General features: G+C 39.0%; 1 protein-coding gene across 2 annotated transcripts in view; it reads right to left on the reverse strand.

Annotated features, from left to right (window-relative positions):
* Positions 1 to 22,725, reverse strand: part of NSMCE2 (NSE2 (MMS21) homolog, SMC5-SMC6 complex SUMO ligase) — a 201,749-nt gene that overhangs the window by 137,272 nt on the left and 41,752 nt on the right. For both annotated transcript variants that reach the window (XM_015593064.2, XM_006916559.3), the window contains exon 3: positions 22,603 to 22,709. In XM_015593064.2, the coding sequence (XP_015448550.1) occupies positions 22,603 to 22,709 (107 nt within the window). The remainder of the gene's footprint in view (positions 1 to 22,602; positions 22,710 to 22,725) is intronic.

Consider the following 22,725-nt stretch of genomic DNA (forward strand, 5'->3'; position numbering starts at 1 on the left):
CAATGCTGCGAAGACTCAATGAAATCATGTGTGTGTTTACCTCTGGCATAGCACTGATGTGAAAAAATATTTATTCTTCTCCTTCCAACTTTAGCACAGAGCCTTTAACATGTCTGTGGACTGAGAAGGAGCCAATGGGGAAACGTAAATCAAGAACACTAAGAGAAAACCAGTACCAGATTTCATTTGAGAAAATCATTCAAGTACTAGGGCAAAACGAGAGAAGAAAGAATACGACCAGCTGGGGAAGCACAAGAGTCTTTAGCAGGTGTCATGAGTGCCTACAGGGCTGGGCAAGCGAGGATCTGAGAAACACCCCAAAGTGCAGGACAACAGGAAGTGGTGAGGGCTGCGCTGAGCAGACGGTACAAGCCCCAGGTGAGAGGAAGCTGCTGCACAGCTCCAGATGACTGCTGCCTCGTGAGAGAGCAAGTCACGTTTTTGAAGAAAAGTTAGAAATCTAGATTTTTGTGTTTTTTAAAACAACGTATAGTCCAAGCAATACTTTAGCCTAAATACCATGAATCTGAAACCTGTCTAATGCAAACAACATATTTTGGACATAAAACTAAAAGTACTTTTGTGATCCACAGTATTTGGGTGGTTTAGTATAATTCCCAGACTTCTACTTTAGGGATGAAATGTGGTCTTTTCAAGCAAGAGAATAATGGAAAAAGACAAGTGTGGGGGAGAGTGGGGAAGATAAGGGATTCCATTTTGACATGCTAATCCATAGTATTTATGATTAAAAACCTGGGCTCGCTCTAGACTTAAGATTAAGATTAAAAATAAGGTTCTGCTCCTAACCGAATGACCTTAGAAAAGTTACTAAATGTATATAACCTTAATTTCCTCACCCGTAAATAGAAAATAACAATAATAGAATTTACCTCACAGTGTCGCTGTGAAGAGATGAAATGAAGCAATAAAGCACTGAGCTGTCTGTGACAGGGAATATTCAGTAAAGAGTAGCCTGGATATACATACAGGTCTGCAGCTCAGCAGACTGACGTGGAAACACTCACGTGGAGGAAATCAGTCTCTGTGTGGATTTTCATGGAAACTGTGGAAATGAATGGGATTACCAAGGGAAGTGAATACACAGAAACTAAAAACGGTCCACGTACCGAACTCTGGAGAATACTGTATTTATGGAGCAGCTAAGAGAGTCTAAAAAGAAAAAAGTACGAGAGTGAATAAGTCAGCCCAAAGAAAGTGTTCCAAAAGTCTAGGAAGAAATTTCAAGGCCTGTCAAAAGCGGCGGAGAAGTCAAGCTAAATAAGGATTGAGAAGTGTCCATTGGACTCGGTGATTGGGTCACTGTGGACTTTAGCAGGAGCAGAGATATGCACAAAGTGCTGACTCCAAAATACTCGGATCTTTGTTAATGAACCGTTTCAAGAAGATGGAACAGTGATTGAAAGAAACACATAAATCTCCCAAAGTTCCATTGATTCTCCGACTGCTCAGTTTCAGCTCAAAATCACTTGTAAATGTTTAGCTACATTTAACTGGAACTCATTACTCCAGTGACCGCAATATTTCTCTTATGTCAGCAGGGGAATGTCATCAATGAGCTGACTGTAAACAGCTAAGTCAGGCCTCTGGCGGCTCTGTCCCTATGAACAGAGCCTGGTTGTTTCAGGCAAAAAGATAATGGCAGAAACAAAAGGTAGAAGTCAGCCCTTACCCATAGTGAAGCTATATGACTTTCAACATAGTGAAACTATATATTATTTTCAACATAGTAAAACTATATATTATTTTCAACATGCTTTAACCTAAAATTTTAAATATTTATATGATGATAATACATCTTATTTCTTTCAAACAAGATTGTACGCACATGCAATGACTCAAAGTGTGTCATTTTACTGCCATGGGGCAAAGTCAAGGTCTCCTCCTCCAATTATCATTATTGCCTTATAGCCATCATCTCACTGGGAGAGGAGATCACAGGAGCGAAGGGTATTAATGGGCTGAGTCATTCACACACTTTTGAATCATGTGAGCATCTAGTATAAAATTAGTCATTCTTGTAACTGAACCAAGACTCAGATGGATTTACTCTCTCCAAAACAGCCACTGTTAGATGTCTGGCTACCAAAATAGCATACACCTAATGATTTACATTTTGGAAATCACGCAGCCTTTAGAAGTTTATAACAAGTACATAACAGTAATAACTAATTCGCTTTGTGTTCTGCTCAGTACATTAAGTATGCCAAGTTCTAAGTCATAGTCAGCCTGATCTAAGGCTACGGGACCTGCTTTCATTCTGTGAATCCAGACGGCATTGCCTCAGTTGGTCCTAGAACATTCATTCAACAAATATTTACTGAGGCTCAGCTGGGTACCAGGCATTATGCTAAGCACCCAGACATCTATGGGAGCTGGCCCAGACTTATGACACACCACCGACCCAACTGGTCATATGCAAGATAAATTTACATAGGCCAAAACTGTCTCCACCTTTATAGAGCAAAAAAGCTTGGTAAAGTTTTATTGAAAGGCATGTCCGGGCTAAGAATCATGCTTTCACTGGCTATAACCTAACTGCATGTGCGTATGGAGACACACTGCACCTTCTACAGAGTTTACTATAGTGCCTTTGCCCTGTTCGAAAAAACATCACACACACCATGATGACCAACATGGACTATGACCTTCATCTCACGCCCGTTTCTGTTGTCCATTATACAATCTCACTGATCTCTGTGGGACCTAATTATCTGTAGTTAAGTGAGTTTCCTAGTGCCATTATTTAGCTTGACTTCTGACAAAACACTTAAGAGAGAATATTTCCTTGTTAAGCATTATTACACGTCAACTGGCCTTTGTAGTTTACCAAGGGGTCGAGATACACCATGATCAAACAGTGGCCGACCAGACATGGAAACATCTTTTCTTCTTCGAGGCTTTCAGAAAAATTTCGAAAATGAATAAACTTGAACATGCATGAGAGTGTTATTGGTCTAGTTCTAATGGCCCAGTCCTGTTAGAATAGGCAGTTGTCTAACAGATGGCAGTTAAATGAGGCAATCTGCCATCGATGTGCTTCTGTTACTAAACATTTATGCTATTGAAAATTATTCCAATAAGTTTCTCATGGCACTACTCCCACTGTAAGATTATGACAAACAGAAATCACTTATTTACAAAGAATGCAGCATTGGGATTCCCCTGGGGGTGTTAGGGTGGGGTGGGGAACAAAGTGCCTACATTGCCTCTCCATGTTTTTTTTCTTCTTTCTTTTTTGGGGGGGCAGAATTCACAGACATGTGCATTACTTATTTAGTCATCCATTTAATAAATATTTACTGAATGCCTACCACACACAGGCACTGTGCTAGGCATTAGAGCTGCAATCGTAAACAGACTGCCTTGGCCTCCGTCCTCGTGGGGTTTGGGATCTGCTGTTACTCAAATAGTCAAACAAATATACTACCACCAACTGTGATAAGTGCTGGGAAGGAAACATATCAGATGCTAGGAGAGCATGTCACAACATGGATATTGAGCACATCATTTCATAGGCAATCCTTTCAAGCACAGTTCAATCTAAAAACTAGGGTCAGACTGAGGGGAGGATGAGGTCAGGCTTATTATTGTTGTTATTAACACTTCACACTTGTACAGCACCTTTCATCTGAGCGGTTCAAAAAAAACACAGAAATTTATCCCCATTTTACAGATGTAAGGAATGGGCAACTCACAGTAGTTAAGCGTCTTGCCCAAGGTCATACTGAGTCAGTGACAGATGGTTTCAACTCATTCAAACTCCCTTTCAACTTCGTTTTGCTTTGCATGTGCCTCTGAATAACAACCCAGAATGAACCTTTATACTCCATCTTAATTTTATAAAAGCATACTTGATTTCAGGCATATGTCCTCAACCTTAAGGTCATTTGTTAGTTCTTAGGTGAAAAGACGCTTATTCTGAATTTGAAATTGCCTTTCCCTTCCACCATGCCTCTGTAGAATTACTAGATGTTTTATTCATCATTATGGTGTCTCACTCAAGATTTTGCGGTGGAAAAGTACAGCAATGGGTTGATGCCAGAGGGATTTACAGGTCTTACCAAGTATCCAACTACCCAGAAAGACGATCGTTCAGAATGCTAAATCATCTTCTGAAGAAGATTCAGCTCCAGTGCTACCTGAGAGACACCACCTCATGAGGTTAGAGTATGTCCCACGGGATGCTTGTAACCAATGAATAATATGTGACCTTGTTTTTTCCAACAGCCAGAACACATGGCCTAGAAACCAAGGGACAAAAGAAGAATTAGCTACACTTCTCCTCCTCCCTCTCATCACGCCTAATGACCAACTTGCATTTTTTCCCCCATGGCTGCAACTCTTGTTCTGCTGGTTTGCCAGTGTCTGTACCCAAGAGAAGAATGATTTCACTAAGGAACTCAACAATGCCTCCACTGATCTGAAAGCTTAAACTACAACCTAGCAATTTTGAGCTCCTCATGACACTGAACAGACAAAAAGTGAGGTTACAGTTTCAGTTAGGACAGTGAATCTTGATTTTGAAGGGTAAATGGGATTGCAGCTACACAGTGAAGAAAGGGACGTGCGTGTCTGGCACCAGGACTGCCTCCTGGTTTTGCCATTTCTACTGCTGAATGGGAATGGAGATAGGAAACCAGTCCATACAGACAGGACCATCAAGAGCACAGATACTTCACAACTGAAAGCCTAGGTGTTACAGCTAAACAAAACCTACGTCAGCTCAGAATTGGCTGACAGCAAAGAGAACAGGAAATGGCTAGTGCAGAAAGGGAGTTAAAAATACCAACTCTGTGCTCAGGACCAACAGCAAAAGCTAAGGCTGAAGTATCCACTCGTATTTCTGCCTCGGTTTGACCTGTACGTATTTACGTTTTTAACTAATTTCTCCCATTCCCTTTTGCCTAATATGTTATAAAAAGTGAGTTGGTGGCTCTTCAATTACAGAGTGCCATATGGAACAGTAGAAAAAGTAATAAGCTCGGCCCAAATATCCTAGGCTTGGAAACAGTAACTGATAAGATGTTATATCCTTCCACTTTTGGGAGAAGGAGAAAGCATGTTTTCGCTTTTATGAGAGATAGCTTGCAATGTTAGTAGCAAGCATTTTGTTGTTGCCACTGTTTACAGATTTAAGTCTGGAAGAAAAGCGTATACTACAGAGGTTGAGCAGCCACATTCAGTGGTCGAGAATCTTCCGAAAACCTTCCCAATGCAGGGGGCATTTCCCACCTGGTGAGTGGTGCCTCCTCGGGACAGGGACCAGAAATCTACTTCTCAGCCTCCCTTGCAGCAAGAATATAGACATGTCACCTTGGCCCTTTGCCACAGGGGCTGTGGGACTGCAGTACAGAAGGTGCCAGTAGAGCCTCTGCAACCACATTACCAAGAGATTTAACCTTTAAAACCCAATTCTACTTTATACCAGCTGTGCAATCTTGGGCAAGTTACTTAACCTCTCAGAAACTTTACATCCTCATCTATAACTTCACCCAAATCATAGAGTTGTCGTGAATATTAACGGAATTAATATCTGTAAAGAATTTAGAGCTTTGAAATTCAAATGCAGTAGCCACTAGCCACATGTGGTTATTTAAATCTAAATTAATTAAAATGAAATAAAATTAAAATTTTAGTTCCTCGGTAATACTGTCATATTTCGAGTGCTCAATAGCCACACGCAGCTAGTGGCTACCTTTCAAAAGTGCAGATATAAGACAAAGTTCTACTGCAAAGTGGTGACTTACAGAATACTTCCTGGCACTCAGGAAGCACTCAGATGGTAATTGCTACTATTATTATTACTAGTATTGTTATCATTATTATTGTTTTACATTACAGCCTCAGAACTCATTTACCTTTTACCTAGAAGTTTGTGCCTTTGACCACCTCACTGAATTCCTTCCCATCCCTTACCCTTTCCTTCCCCTCTGGCAAACACATTATCATCATTATTATTATAATAGCAAGTTTAAAATATAGCTGAATTTTAAAATCTGGTGGAGGAGATGGACAAGTGAAAAGCAATTATATGGAGTCTGATAAAAATTAGCAGCAGCATCAAAAGCAACAGCTACTCTCAATATAGAGTTTATTGTGGGCAAGTTACTAAACTAAGCACTTCGAGTGGATTATTTTATTTAATCGTTCGCAAACAAACAACCTAAGAAGAACTAATACATTCCTATATCACAGATTAGAAAAATCGAAGCTCAGGAGTGGCCTAACTGCAAGTGGCCGAATACTCCTCAGTGCTGGGGCTGGAACACGCACTGGCAGGCCTGGTAAACTACCCCGACATCACCAAGTCTTTACCGAGTGCCCACGAAGGGCCATGCACTGCTCCCGATGCTGGGAACACAGCAGTAGACAAAGGAGACCTCTGCCCTCACAGAACTTACATTCTAGCTGAGAAGAACAATAAGAAAACATATAATTAGCCAGATGGTAGTAAGTGCTGTAGACAATAATTAAACAAGGCAGGGGTAGATGAGCTCTTCTATGATAGATGGCCAGGGAAGGCTTCGCTGAAAAGATGACATTTGAAAAAAAGACCTGAAGATTCGAAAGGGCTGGGGAATAAAGAGATGGGGTCAGAAGTGAAGACGGAGTGAGGGCGGGACAGACCATGGAGGCCAACGTGTGGCCTTTGGCCTCTACTCTAAGAGAGATGGGAAGGTTTTGAGCAGAGGAGGGAAAAGATCTGCTTTTCTTTTTTGAAGGATCACTCTGGCTGTCACGACTGAGAACAGATTTTAGGGGAGGAAGGAGACTACTTCGAAGCAGGAAACCAGTTAACGGGCTACTGCTGTCATCTAGGCAAAAAGGTGAGGATGGCATGAATTAAGGTGACAGCAGAAGCAGCAAGACATGGTCTGGTAGAAACGACTGGGTTTATCGATGGGCTGGGTGTGGGCTGTGAAACGAGGAACAGAGGGCACCTGGTTTGGCCTGACTCAATGAATTAGTACAGATGCCATTTTCTGAGGTCGGGAAGTCTGGAGGAACAGCTGGTTTTGGAAGGTTAAATGTGAAATGCCTACGGGAATGAAATGAAGTGGAAATGAAAAGAAGGCAGTTGTATTTTTGAGACTTGGAGAGAAGACATGTTATAGCTACGAATGCTATGAACAATGACTAAGTACACGGCATTACAAGAGCACAGGGAGTAATACACTTGGCGGAAGGAGACTGCGGGATGTCGGCGGGGAGCTATTAAAAAACAGGCTACACTAAGTTGGTGAAGGGTAAGAAAGAGTTAACTATTAACCAGTGAAAGAAGGGCACTCCTGGAGGCAAGAGAACATCCCAAGAACTAGCATAAAAGTGTATGCCAGGTGAAGAAGTTTGAATTTAATCCCAAGAGTAAAAAGAATATCCGAAGAAGATAAAGCTGTGAAAAAGACAGGCAAAACAATCAAACTTCCGATCCAGAAATATCTCTTGGGAACTAGAAAACATTAGAAGAAAACAAAACTTCACATAGCAAACTTGACATAGGAGACTTCAGACCGTGACAATGAGGTAGGCAAACTAATTCAGTGATGGAATGAGGGAGATGAGGCGCCAAGGGGAGGAAGGATGATTACCGAATTTCTGATGTGGGAAACTGATGTCACCACTTACTAAGTTATAGGGATCCAGGAAAAAAAAAAAATCAAGGGGGAAAACTTCTCTCTGGGGACAGGTTGAATTTAAAGAGCACACTTAAGTAGAAATGTCAAACAGGTGCCCGAATTCACGTGTGTGATTCTCAGACAAGTGATCTGGAACGGAAGGATCTGGGTGGGACTCAGCGACATAAAGACGGTAATTCAAGTTATGAGCATAGATGCTCTCTCTCAGGAGGAGAATGCAGCGTGAGAAAAGAATCAAAGAACAGGGTGGAATACCGAGATTTAATGGGTGAAAAGGTGAAGCAGGGTTCACCAAGGAAACTACAGAGAAGTGGCCAGAAGCTGGAAGAAAAAACAGACGTGTTGTTATGAAAGTCAAAGTCAAAAGAACATAATAATTCAGAAAGGAGGGAGTTATTAACAGCAGCAAAGCCACAAAAGAGAATGACTGAACATTATCCTATGGGTTTTTTACCAGGTGTGTAACCTCAGGCAATTCCCATCACTGCACCTTAGCTTTCTCATCTACGCAAGAATGTTACATTAGCTACTGCACCCCGTTGTTGTGAGGATACGTGGTGACATGTATAAAGGACCTAGTATGTGTTAGACGCACTAGGCACAAAAAAATACTCTGCTTTTATTACCACGTGTTCCGTGCATGTCAGACAGGCAAGTCCAGGTAGCCAGACTGGGGTTGAGCAGGAAGCTACGTGGAATCAATGGCCGTGGAGTTTTGAAAAAGAGCAACTGGGAGAAAAGAACGATAACCTTTTTCCTTTTCTTCCGCCTCTTTCCCAATGTCTCCTTTCTCCTTTCTAAATGCAGTTTGTAATGCACAGAGTCCCAGGAGCCTGTCAAAGGGACCTTTGAAGCACACCTTGGTATTTACACAAAGAATTCTGTGCAGACATCTGTAGTAATCATCATGAGTTTGTGATACAGATGTTACACTCTTAAGAAGGGCACCTTAAACTCATGAGCAGCCCTCAAACAAACAAAATAAATGTTCTGTAGAAATTAATCTATTGATTAGTGATTTCAAAAATTATTCCAACAGTTTTAAAACGATAAGCCAGGTAATGTTTTATCAAATGAAATATCCCGAGTACATGATTAAGGAGACCTTTGGACAACCAAACTGACTCTCAGGTTAGTTTTGACAGTGGCACAATGACAGTCACAGAGAAGTGTCCCCATGGCAGATACTTTCCTATTAAGGATTAAAAAAGGTTCCACCCTCTTCTGCTTTCACCTCCTCAAAAACATGGAAAACCATCCAATGCTTGCTTCTAAAATGTACAAACATATTTTACATAAAAGAATTCCACTGATTTTTTTTTTTTTTTTACATCTAACCCAAACTATTCTCATCCTAGCATAAATTCTTTCATAGGCTTTTTGCCTATGAAATCCAACTCTCAATACACAAAGCCGATATAGCACAGTCCCTTCCCTACCTGCTGATTCTGCTACATCCATCAAAGTCAAGGTTCCTAGAAAAGTCCTAAGGAAAGGGGATCTCGATTTTCTTGTACTCATTTAGATAAACTTCTCTTTTCCACACAACTCGGCAGTGGTTGGTGACAATAAAGCTTATCTGGTGGTAAAGCGGCATCCTGCTTTAGAATCTAAACAGTAAGAGAAATATCTCTTGCTCCAGCCTTTGTGTGAGTATGTGGGGAAGGGGGATGTACACGCATGGTCCCAACCATTCTGAAGAAAGTAAAAGATCTGAGAGGAGACGGGAGCAATGCCAAGCCTCGTGGAAGCCCTTTCTTTCGGAGCACTCTGGACCAGAAAGGTCCGGCTTCTGCCCCTGGGACCACCAGGGAGCACCCCAGCCACCACACCATAGATGATGTGAGGGCTGTAAGAGCTTCTTTCCCACATTCCATGTCTTCCCTGGGACTGCCAGTCATGTCCTCCATGAACCAGAGGATCCTAATAACCAAAAGAAGAAATTTACCGTTTCTGCTGTAACCAAACAGAAAGGGATATGCTAATTGTTTTCTTCCTTCTGTTCTTGCTAAGTATCCGTAAGAAAACCTGTTTAATATGACTCCAAAAACTGAAAAAATAATAATAATAATAATAATAATAATAATAATAATAATAAAAGCAAACTATCTACTCTGGGCATACTATATTTTTCTCTAAATTTATAAGTTAACTTCTAACATTCTTAGGTGCCCAAAGGATTCTGGCAGTTAGTAAGTCAATTCCCTGGTCTTTGTCGCAGACCGCATGTCTACAGCACGAATAAGGCAACCCGAGGATATGAGGCTGGATCTTTCCCTCAGTTATCGCATTTTAGTTAACACAATAAGACCACGGAATTACTAATACTCTGGCAGTTTATTAATGCCCCTTATCCTGTGCCTGTTCCATTCACTCCTGTCTAGCAGCCTATCAAATTCTCTGATGTTACCTTCTCTATAATTAATATGGCTTCCTCATATTTGAAATTACTCTTCACGACTAATGCTATCAAATTGCCTTTCGCCTTTTAATTCATTTCCTATGAAAAAGGGTTCCTGACTAAATGAAAATGAATTCCACCATTAAAACAATCAAAAACCACTGTACCACAAGCAAATTAAGACAATAAACAAAACAAAAACAGGTCAGGTGCTTCATAGTTTATAAAGAGCTTTCTAGAATAATTTATATAATTTGATTCTCGTTGCCCGGAGAGATTAAACAACTTCCTTGAACCAAACACTAAAGAGGTGACAGAGTTACAAGGTGGCCACCAAGTCTGAAAGCACAGGTAATACTATTTCATAATGCACTGTAATATTGTATCACTAAGCCACCCATTGTGTATTTACCTACAGTTCCAGGCTTGGCGGCCATCTTGTAAAATCCAGATCTTCTCGCCCTAACCTATTTCTCTTGATTCCCCAATTCGTTTTACTCCGAGGTGCGAAAGGAGGCAGCATTCAGTGAAAAATACCATCTTAAACTGGAATGATATTTTAAAAATGTGTAAACCAGCTTTCAGAGTCTGTTCTCCAATTTAATTTCACAACCACCTTGTGCATGGAGATTAAAAGAGGCAGTTAATATTTTCTCAATGCCTACTATGGTGAAGCCTCACTTCCTGTGAAGGCACGAAGTTAAGTACTTTACTTACATCATCTCATTTAATCCTTGCAACAGCCCCATTTGGTATTGTCCTCTTTTTATAGACAAGGAAACTGAAGATTTTAAGGGGACAAGTCGCTGGCCCAATGTCACAGAGGCGAGATCTTCTGAGTCCTACTGCAGTATTCTTTCTGCTATTCCACTGAAACATTCTTCATACATCCCACAAAATGTCACGTACTGACCGTATCATTCCCTTCTCCCCTCGCTGCTTTTAAAAATTAACCACGAATAAATCTGTAGGCTAAACTGGCAAGACGAGAAAAGTTACTCGACCTGAGTTAACGAAATACAAGTGAGAATACTGCCTGGCACAGAGTGAGCACTAGAAAAATGTTAGCTAGGCCTCCTATTATTATGGAAAGGGCTAAATATTTTAATAAACATAAACATAAAGCATTACATTAAAACTAGAAAAAAGATTTCTTTTTATTTTACTTCGATTCCCTAAAATTTAGGCCACAGCCACTTTGAAAATAAACCACAAACAAAAGGTTCTCAAAGGGGAAACAACGCTGGCTCCTACTAAGATAACAGGTCCATGCACAACATTCTTTCCTCAAGCAGTTCTTGAAGACTCATAGAATCCCTCCCTTATGCGTGCTAAATCAGTGTCAGGAGGCACTTTTCCTTCAGACTAAATGTCCCAAAACTTCACCTCTGGGAAAGTTTCAGGAAGCTGTGTAAAAGAACATACGCATACGTTATTACTGAGACTAGACAAAAAGCATTCTTGCTCCCAGCTGAAAATAAATTCAACAAACTCTATCTGTTCTGAGGCATGGAGATGGCATGAAAAGAGCCTTGAATTACACGTCAAAAAACCAAGGCTCAAGGTTCCGCCGCTTGAGACTAAGCATGTCCTTGACCTTCCTGAGGCTCAGGGTCCACTGTATCTACCATCCCCAATTTGGAAGTTTCCTATGGTCATCAGAGAGGCCAGGCATCCGAGAGGGCCCCTCATCCCTGACCTAGCACCAAGAAAATGGGTATCGGACTCTTGGTTAAAGGGACTGAAGTAGAAACTGATGACATTTCCAAATCTGGATTAAGCAAATGACCCATGGCACTAGGCAAATATCCAAAACTGGGGAAGAGAAGTGAATCACTATCATCCAGATCGAGGCTACGTCCTCCAGATCATTTTAAACACCAGACTGATACCTATACTACAAACCAGCTTCGTTAGTTTTATAAAAATTGGATTGCAATGAATCATCTGTGATTAAATCATTTTTCAAAAAACTTTTTTTTGAGTTTAGCCTAGAAACCTAGCCACCATAGCTATTTCCATGGGAAACTGTATTCCATGATTCACTTTACAAATCCAAATACAGGGAACGTCTCCGTTCTCTTCCAGGTCCAGGAGCTCACAGAGACCCCGCTTCTGATCTCCCTCACTCCTCAGTCCTGTGGCCATCCAGACACGCGATGGCAGCTGACTGCCAGGAGGTAATAACTATATAACCACCTCTCGTTTTTGTTTTTGGGTTGTTTTTTTTTTTGTCACAACACATTCCTATTTATAATCTCCTTCTATCTACAATTGCCAGTGAGGTTTGTAGGACAAACACTACTATTACTCCCATTTCAGAAACAAGGAAACTGAAGTACAAAAGTTACGTGACTTGTCCAAGGTCAGAGCCTATCAAAATGAGGATCGGAAGCCAGATCTTTATTTCCCAGCCCAATGCACTTATCGCTCAAACAACAACCGCTTAAAAAAGCGGGGAAGGAAGTAAAGATGACTGTGATTTATTTGGACTTCATTTTTAAACTAATTTTATCTGGCTTTGAGAATTTTCATTAATTTCCTTCTTTATTGTTGCCTGATGAGTTAGTCACTAAAAACATCAGATCAGAAAGTATAAACTGTTTTAAATTATTTCCTCATTGTTATATATAGATGTTCAACTTTTAAGTGTTTCATAATAAAGTGACTCAGGGACTAAGCAAGTCCAATCTACATTAGTCACTTGTTGAACTGTAACATGGGATTTATGTAAAACTCTTGGGAGGTGGGCGGGAGACAGAAATAAACATTTACCAAAAAGATGACTAAATTAAGGACAAAAAAGTGAATGTAAAACTTACAGGTTTTTCCTCCCACTTTAAGCTGTGAGATGGAAAAATGAATATAAGAAAACAAGACACGAGTCACCTATTATCATTTATTCCAAGTTTAGTTGGTGTAAAAGGGTTCACCAATTTAAATCAGCATGTGGTAGACATTTCCGTGGTAAGAGAAAGAAATGAAAAGTTAACAAGACAGAACACGAAGGCCTGGCCTTTATATGGCACTTTTACCTCTCAGGTGCTTTCACATAAGTTATCTCATTTTATAATCAAGAAATCACTCTAAGAGAGATAGGGGCAGATATTACTATGTTCGGTTTGTGTGACTTGCTTAAGGTCACACGGACATTCCGTAGATAGGTATAGAAGACAACTCAATAACTAAATTGAATGTTAACATCACATCATTTACTACTACGATGGGGTCAGTCACACGTTATATTGCAAAGCACTTTAATTCCATATTTTGGCAGAGTAACTTCATTACTATAATAGAAAAGGTTGTATGACATATTCTAATTTCATCTAGATTATTTACAGGTGTTCTATGTCATGTCTTAAGAAGTTGTAAGAAAAAACTAAGTATCCGATGTTTGTGCTGAGACTTTTAAAAACATAGTGTAACCTTATGCATCAAATTTAATGTCTGCTTTTGCAAGAGGAATGCTCTAAGCACACCGAGGATTTAGTCCATTTAGAGTCCCTATTTAGTGTTTCATGTGCCATTTTTGGCTTCTGTTTCAGGTTGGGGGTTAAAATAAACCTCCAGGTGACAGCACCTCTCAGTACCAATAACACTGCAAGAACCACAAATAGCTGAGGCCATTGGAAGGCAGCCAATGAAGCAGGTGAGACTCCTGCGTGTCAGGCAAGGGGAAGGTAAAAAGCTAGCAAGTCAAATGTCTAGAAATCAGTCATGTAATGTAATGATATTAATCTATTTGTGGTTATTGTTTCCAATTTTAAGTAACACTGACCTGGTCTTCCTAAATACCTCTTCCTATTAGAAGATAATTAAATGGTTATTTTAATATGAAATAAAGGGTAGAAGTAACTGAATTAAAAACTGTTCAAAATAACAGATTGTATTACTCTAGCCCATGAGAGACAAACATAATGATTTTCACTATTTTAATGAATGCTGTATTATGTGACATAAATTTTCTTTGAAAAAAAAGAAGCAGAGAGAGAAATAAAATGTTTAAAAAAACCTCCAGTGGTTACAAGATCAGGTTGGCCACGACACAAAACAACAGAAGATAGAGTGTCACTACTGCCAGAAGCTTGATCTTTGAGAAAAACAGAAGGCAAAGAAATCCTCTCCATTTTCTCAGTGACAGTTCACTGGGCACGGGCTCTGCTTCAGAACAAAAGAACTATCCCTACGAGAACAACTGCAGCTCGCACAGGGCTTGAAAAAATAAAATCCACTGATATGCTCTACATTTAGACTCTTTCTATTCTTGTATTTGTCAACAATTAATAAAGACTGCATGTTTGAAATATAGCTGACAACTTGCATATAATACTTAGAGGAATAAATCCAGTAGATTTTTCTCTCTCAGTAATTTTCAAATGCATGCTATAATAAGCAAGAATTACTTAAAGACGGAAATGTAGCTCAAGAGATATTTCTGTGCACGTGAGTATATAATCATGCTATTTACTGAACTACCCTGCCCGCATCTTTAAGTAATTTTTGTTTACTTTATCTAAGAAAACATCAAAAGTTATTCCTAAATTACCGAAGTGTTCACTTAGTTGTCTGGTTCTCATCTCTAGTATGACCCCCTCCACTATTAATTAGCATATGGTAAAGGACACAATCTTTTTCTCATCGTACAAACACGAAAAGACTTACTGATTTTCATATCCAACTGGCCAAATGCCATGCTGTCCACTGGCTTCTGAACTGGTCTCCTAGAACCTGCCCAGTCCTTTCCAGTTACAAAATCATGAACATTAAGTCCCCTTCCGCCCCCACTCCACAAATCTCCTCAGCTCTCAATACCAGAAGACACATTCTAAGGAAAGAGGTCCTTCCTTCAACCTCTCAAGGAACATCATCTCTGGCCTTTCCCAATGGTTTCCTGCTGCCTAGTCTACTCTTCAAATTTTAACTCAAAATTCCCTTTCAGATACCATTTAAATTTGATCCAGGAAATGACTTCTCCTTTCCAGAACTCTCTGGGCAACTTTGTAAAGGAGTAGGACGGAACTGCTGTAGGTGCTTTCGTGTCATCACTTCTCATCATTACCAGAACTCTAGGAACTGCACTACGATCCCCACTTTAAGAAGAAACGGGGGCTCAGAGTTAGAGTGAAGAAAAGGCAGAATTTAAGCAAATGCTCTTTTCCCTTACTCGGAATTTCCTAAGCACATTTCAATTGTCTGTGTCCATCTAATTTCACTGTTAATATGATTTTGTGTACATATGTTGAGAGGCTTCTGCATCTTCATTAGACTAAGCATACTATTCGTCAGACTAAGCCACTGCTTTTGACTCTCTGAAAAGGCATTTGTATTCCCGTGAACCTTAACACTTGGCAATCCATTCCCCTCTCCAACCTCTTTCCTCATCTCTCTTCTACTGCTAGGTGGGGGACAAAGGCCTAAATCTCAAGTTCTTTACTACTTATCAATTGTGGTGAAAAGTGTGATATGGAAGGAGGCTAAAGTCACTGTCTAAAATAAGGGTTTGATGCTCTTCTATATGGACTTCGCTCGATGTCAAAAACAAGCAGGAGTTTGCTGCATTAAAAAACATTCACCTCATTTAAATAATTCAAATAATCAGCTGCCAGAATTGTCTGGTGCTCCAGAGGACAAGGTATTCAACGACAGTAGGCACCCCGGTGCCTAACTGGAGTGCCGTGGCAAACGAGGCCTCTCAACGTCTGTATGCTTTTCCTGCCCACACTGCTGCTATGTCCCTTCTGCCTCTTCTGTGCCCACCTCTCTTCCTTTCCTCCTCTCCACACAGAGGTCTTGTTTGCTTCAAACATAAGGTTTTGATAGCCAACCAATCACTGCATGTTTTTAACATTTTTTTTCCTTTCACTTTTTCGTCGTTGGAATGATGCAGTCTTCTCAGATGCCTGGTCCTTTCCTGATGTCCTACGTAGAAACATCTCTTAGGCCATTTCGGGTAGGAAATTTGATGCACTCCCGAGCTCCCCACAGGTTAAACACACACACACACACACACACACACACACACACACACACACACGTCTGTACAAACTTCTGGACCCATCTCTTTGTCCCCTATGTAAGATAACGGGGTTGAGACATTTCCCAAAGTGGGTTCTGTAGAGTTGACAGTCCTTCCCCAAAGAGGTTTTCAAGTTAAATAAGTTTAGGAAATTAGCAAACAGCTTCCTTTGGAGAATCACATGCATAAAAGCATATTAAAGGATTTAGTCTTTAAGGAAATTCTTTTAATCAAGCATTCCCCAAACTTATTTGACCACAAAATCCATTTCTCCTAATGTACTTATTCACATCCTGATTAATTAGCACTATGGGGCAACTTTTGAAAATGCTGCACTAGAGGCCCACTAAGGCCCAGTAGAGTGTAAATGTTTTATAATTCTGAATAAAATCCAACACTTAATACCTACAAAGCATGAAGATGGACTTCTATAAACTACCCATGAAAATCAGTCTCAGCACAGCATAGACCAGAATTTTCACCTACTAGCAGCGACATTACTTGGTAGCCTAAGAGATGTATATCTAGATTCTTGGGTCCTATAGAGGCAACTCGATTGGTGGAATACTATACCCGGACCTAACCCTCTGTGTATATTAGACAAAATGCTATCAAATACAACCTTAATTTGGAAATAACTGCAGAGGAAATTCTAAAGCACTGGAATAGAAATTAACTACTAGTAATTATCAAAACAGACACATCCTGGGGCCAAGCGGCTGAAGAGTGAATACCCAAGGTTGACTTTGTTTTTCTGGTTAACGGCCACGTGTGGGCAATATTCCTATAGACAACGCTCACATAAAGAACATGTAAACTTGTGACAAGAAAGGTGTTAAGAGACTACGCACTGCTGTGGAGTGTCAAGTAGGGGGCATGAAGCGGAGAAGAGGTATTCTCCAGTACTTTCCCGTCTGGCTCCAAGAGATTTTCACTGATTCCACTGTCATCTCTCACTTTCTTGCTATTCTGCTGACAACAGTAATTTCTCTTATGCTCAGGAGTCTTCTGTCTTCAAATTTTATAATTTCTCCCTCCTTCCTCTTTTGTTGATGATTCACAATGTGGGCTGCACTATCACATTCAGTCAGTAGACGATCATAGCTAATAAATCATATTCTCTGGCCTGGACCTTCCTTCAGATACTACATATTAGTAGCTTTCTCAGTGAGAAATGCTCCCCAAATCTGGCTTAACTAAATAGTAACTCCTTACCATAAGATTTCATGTTCAAGTAGTGGATGTTAAGATAGCTTTAAGATTTAGAAAAAGCAAAACTTGCTAGTTGATGGAGGGTGAAGGGTGAGGAGGCAGAGGGAAGTGATACGTCAAAAACATTTAAAACTAGTTGCATAATGACGAGGCTGAGGTAAGCTATACCTTTGACCTATTCCGTTCTTTTATTATATCTAAGATTGTGTTGGTTTCAACAGTTTACATGAGGTATATTTCCACACTTCTAACTCCCAACATATTCATTTTAAAAGGCAGATTAAATGCCTGAGCTAGCTTACCAAGTGAAAACCACAACACACAGGACATAATCCATGAACAGATTTATATGAAACAACACAAGTATATCAAACTAGCTTTTAATTGCTCCTGTTAGGTTAAGGAAAAAAATACTCTCCCTCCTCAGGCTTTTGGTAGGAATTATTATAAAATATTGACTTAAAGAAAACAAAAACAAACATGTGGCAACAATCTGATTTAAATGCTTTCAAATCTTACATAATCTATAAGATGCATGGAGCACCAGACAGAGTAGGCAAGTGAAGAAAATAAAACTCTCGATTTTCCAATAAATTTACATGCTGAAGCAGCACATACTAAAAGAACAATATACAGGTAAAACCTGACATTCTTTTGAGATTTAAAGTTTGTTAAAGTTAAATCGCACAATTAAGTATCACGATAAAAAGTAAATGCCAACATATAATGTGAATCTCAAGCTTAATTACTTGTATTAAATTCTAGGACTAGGCTGCTCAGCAAAAAGCACAGAAGATAAGTATTTTGTCACTGACGGCTAATGACAGGTGAAACGAATCCGAACCTAGGCTGTTCATCATGTAGCTTCCTAGTTCCATCCTTTTTCACTATGAGAATCGGAGTATAAAAAAGTTGCAAGGATTGTCGCATGATAGTGATTGGACTCTTTACCATGTCTTATTTGAAGAAATGCACACCCGAAAATGGATTTGAGGATTCCTTGATCGAAACTGGTGCCCTAGCTCTGGAATCTGAGGCCCACAGGATGAAACTACAGGTTTAGTTTTACACAATCACGTAAACACAGATTCAGAAATATGTAGTATTACCACTGCGTACTTGATACGGGATAAAAAGTCTCTTTTCAAAAGGGATAAACCAACAGGTGACTAGTGAAGTGGTTTGAGAAGCAAAATATCAGTAATGAAATTATTCTGAAATCAACTGTGGCCATGACTTGCATGACTTAAGCACAGCTCCTGGCACACAATAGGCACTCATATCTGTGAATGAATAACTGACCAAGCTTGGGTAGGTTCCTCGACTACTCTATATACTTTATACTTCTAAATACAAAAGTAGGCTTTCTCTGTGCTAATTTTCTCAAATTAAATCTTTGAATTGATCAAGGCACTCTGAAACTCTGACATTGAGAAAATCAGAAAAAAGATGCTTCCATTTCATGCAAAAGTCACCTAGAGAAGTTATATATCACGATCTCCTTGCTGAGGCTTATTTGACTTTCAGCTTAAATATCACTTCCTCGGGAAGGATTTCCCCCAAACCCCAGAAAATATTATGCCTCATGTTATTTACTCTCCTTGAACGCTTTGTTTTCCCATAATAGTTATTAAATACCATCTGTATTGTTCTGTGTAAACGTTTGTCTCCCTCTCCAGACTTCAGACAACCTGAGGTGGGCTTTGCACCCAGAAGTATCTGGCACATAATATTTACTCACTGAATGAGACAAAAAGCCAGCCAACAGTGCTCCTTCAATATACTCAAATAATAAAAGCTTAGAAATCATATGAAGGAGTTAATATTAGGTCATCAAGTCTAGTGTTCAGAACTTCACTCTGTTTCAACATGAAACTGAGAAAAGCTATTCTCTGGCAGTAACAGTTATAAAAGAAGTAACTGCACCATAGTGAATCTGTGTGCATTTCATAGTTTCAAAACACTTTCATCACATGTGTGGTCTCATGGCTGAAAATCTCCAAAGAATTCATACAAAACTCTTTGTGGTCCAAAATGCATGTTTAAAAGTTGTGACAGGTATATAACTCCCCCTATCCTGAAAGTTTTTATAAACGACTTATAGACTATTTGGGAATTTTTTTTAGTGTTCACAGCATAATATTCTCTCTAGAAACTATGTGAGATGAAGTCCTAATTCCAGAGCACTGAAATAAATACCGATTCCAAAGAAAATCTTCAGGCATTGTAAAATAAAGTCGCTCTATTTTCTCAAAGGACAAAGAAAAGCAATCTGAGAGCTTCTGCTGAGAGGGACTTCCCAGAGATTGATGGTAAACTGACCTACACCTCTAAGGTTCCAAAGCAAACTTCTAAAATCTTTCAGAATTCTGTGAAGGTGAGAGCAGGAGAGAGACAGTTCTTTAAATAATAAAGAAAAGCTCTTTGATGATTAAAAAAAATTTTACTGTACTGTAACTATACAAAAATTCATAAACAGAAAAACCACAAGATGGATCAGAATCTGGACAAATAAAAATTTAAAAAATTTTTTTTTTTTTTAAGAATCTGGGCAAATGATACAGTCATGGAAGTGCTGCAGCCAAAGTTAGATAGGGACTCGTACGGGTTCCTAGTATCTGTATTCTTTCTTAGTAATCTGACTTAAAACAATTTCTTTGTTTGGTTATCATAAACACCTCATATTATAACATAACTTAGCTTTTATCTAACCCTATAATTCCTGAATTCGAAACTAGGACAGGTCAAAGTCAATAAAAGTTTTATTTCAAAGTCTTGAAATATAGTGAGCAAAGTATGTTTTTAAGAAAGATTTTGTTCCATCTTTTTAAGGAATATGTTTAGCAATCTGGATTTGCAATAACATAATATCTTACATCTGCATCAAATTTTATGAATGTCAAAGTGTTTGTTACACGGTATTCTAATCTGACTCATATAATAATCTTGTGAAATAGGGAGGCCGAGGATTTTATAGATGAAGAACATGAGGTTCCAAGAGGTTGCATTGCTTGACTCAGGATCATAACTTAGAAAATGGAAGAGCTAGGGTTGGAAGGGTTTCCGACCCCTAAATAATTGCTATTTCTAAAGAGCTTTACCATTCTGGTTCCTCTTCATGCTTTATCCCTCACGAAAACAAGCAATAAGATAGCAATGTCCACAACTGCAAGTATATAAAGAGTGCATAGTATGTTATGAGGCATAAAATATCTCCCTCGAAATAATGGCCATATTCCCACTGTGTCCCCATATGGTTTCAGGCCTTAGACATCTTACAGTTTACTATTCTTGGTCTTGTATGAAGCTTACATAGAGCACAACTTTGCTCCAGAAAAGGACAATAAACATGTCTTCTCTTCTTATGAAAGACCAGGGACCTTTATTACAAGCACAAGAATCACTAATCCAGTTGTTCCACAGACTAGTGTGAAGTTAGGGCTAAGAAGTGGGATACAACTCAGAGCACAATCTTTTCTGTTTAGCAGAGTGAGGGGAATGGGATGAGGCCTCAAGATGAAAGAAACACTGTTAACTCCTGACTGTGGGTGAGGGTAAGGGTTTCTTTGTCTTTGACTTTTTTTTTTTTATGAATGGCTCAGTTTTTTGAAGGGGGGAGAGTTCAATTCTTTATGCAAAAATACCTTACGTATCTGTGAATCCTACAGTGTAATAGGAAAAAAATCCATGTTAAGTTTTTTAACTTCCCTCTAATGCATGCTGTTTATGTAACTTCAAAGCTAGAAAGCACCCATTGAACAGCCTCCACAGAATGTAAGGGCCAAAACAGGGCTGATCTAATAGGCCCAACTCTGAGCTTTGGTACCAAACACTTCATTCTGTAAAGTCAACTTTGTTCTTTTAAGTCAGTCATTTGCAACCCTGGATACACGTTAGAATGCGTTTTTAAAATAAAAATACTAGTGCTGCCATCCTGCTCCAGACCAGTGAAATCAGAATCTCTTTAGAGCAGAGTCTGGCTGGTTCTAGGGGTCAGCTGCAACTGAAAACCTCTGATCTGAGGGCTTTGTTGCCCAGTTTCAAATGCCCCAACATAATGTCATTTTCATATTTTCCTATGGAATAAATATTCACAGTATGAGGACTAATAGCCACAATGGTTAGAAAGATCAGAATTTACAAGCTGAATGAGTTTACTACTTGAATATAAGCAGATATTTTTAAGTTAGTCACAAATGATACACTTAAATACTAACAACAACAACAATAAAAAACCTCAGGAAAAAAAACTTCAAACCAGAAAAAAACATTAAAAAATTTTTTAAAAACTTCATAACTATGAATATATAGCTATGTAATGCTCATTTAAGCATGGTTTAAGTATTAAACCGTATTTAATCATTTATCTTCCACTGAACAGTAGCCAACCTTGTAAAATATTTGATTTTTGGAATTTTCCCATAGATGTAGGTAAGAAAAGGCAAATAAAGAAACCAGAAGTACAAGACATCCTATGACACAGGTATCTGAAATCAGTTCAAAGGGGAGTTTCCACTGCTTAGAGGAGGACAAAGGACTTCCCAGAAACATTACTGCAACTGTATTGTTCACTTCTTACTCAACAGGGCACTGCTGAAAAGGATGTTGCTATGCTCCCACCTTAACTGCCTATCCGTTCCTGTGACAGCTGGAGTCAACAAAGATAACTTCGGCTTCTGGAAAAACCAAAATGCCAACCTTCTTTAGTTTTCAACTTGCTCTGAAACTCTTCTATATTATCTGATTCTACGAATTTTGCAATAGCTGCATATTAATTATAGCTGGAGAATGAGTAACTAAACCTGGTCTAAATTGTATGCTTAAGCACATAAGACAATAAAAACAAGTTCTATGCAATTTTTAGCATTTTATAAAAATCTCATATTGAAGGAGGCTTAGACTAAAAATTTTGAGACCAAAAAAAAAAAAAAATATTATTCATTTTAACCTGCAATAGGTGTAGGTTTAAATTTCTAATATGGTAAATCTTGATAGTTAGAGTGCACATAAACAAAAGCTCTTTGGTGTTCTCCATAATTGAAGGAGGTAGACTAAAAATTTTGAAACCAAAAAAAAAAAAAAAAAAAAGCGAGAACTCTAAAATAGATGTAACATCCTAATTAAACTAGGTGGCCTAGCTGGGAAAATATTTCAGATTCCTATTCTAAGAACTTCCTGATTAAAAAGAAATTAATAGCTGCTATAGTAAGGATAAGGAAATATGAAAGGTCAGGGAAGAATTTTGATTTTGTGTTTTTATTTTTAGATCAGAGTTATAACCATATATCACCAGGTGTGTGCTGTAAACTTACATGATTTATCGCAGACTGAACAGCCTTTACGTAATGGTTTAGTTCCCGATCCATCATAGCAAATTCAACCATTGCCTTGTCCATACTGTATTCACTACTCACTTCAGCTGAAAGAGAAAGAAA

This window comes from Pteropus alecto, unplaced genomic scaffold, assembly GCF_000325575.1.
Source record: "Pteropus alecto unplaced genomic scaffold, ASM32557v1 scaffold164, whole genome shotgun sequence".
Lineage (NCBI taxonomy): Eukaryota > Metazoa > Chordata > Mammalia > Chiroptera > Pteropodidae > Pteropus > Pteropus alecto.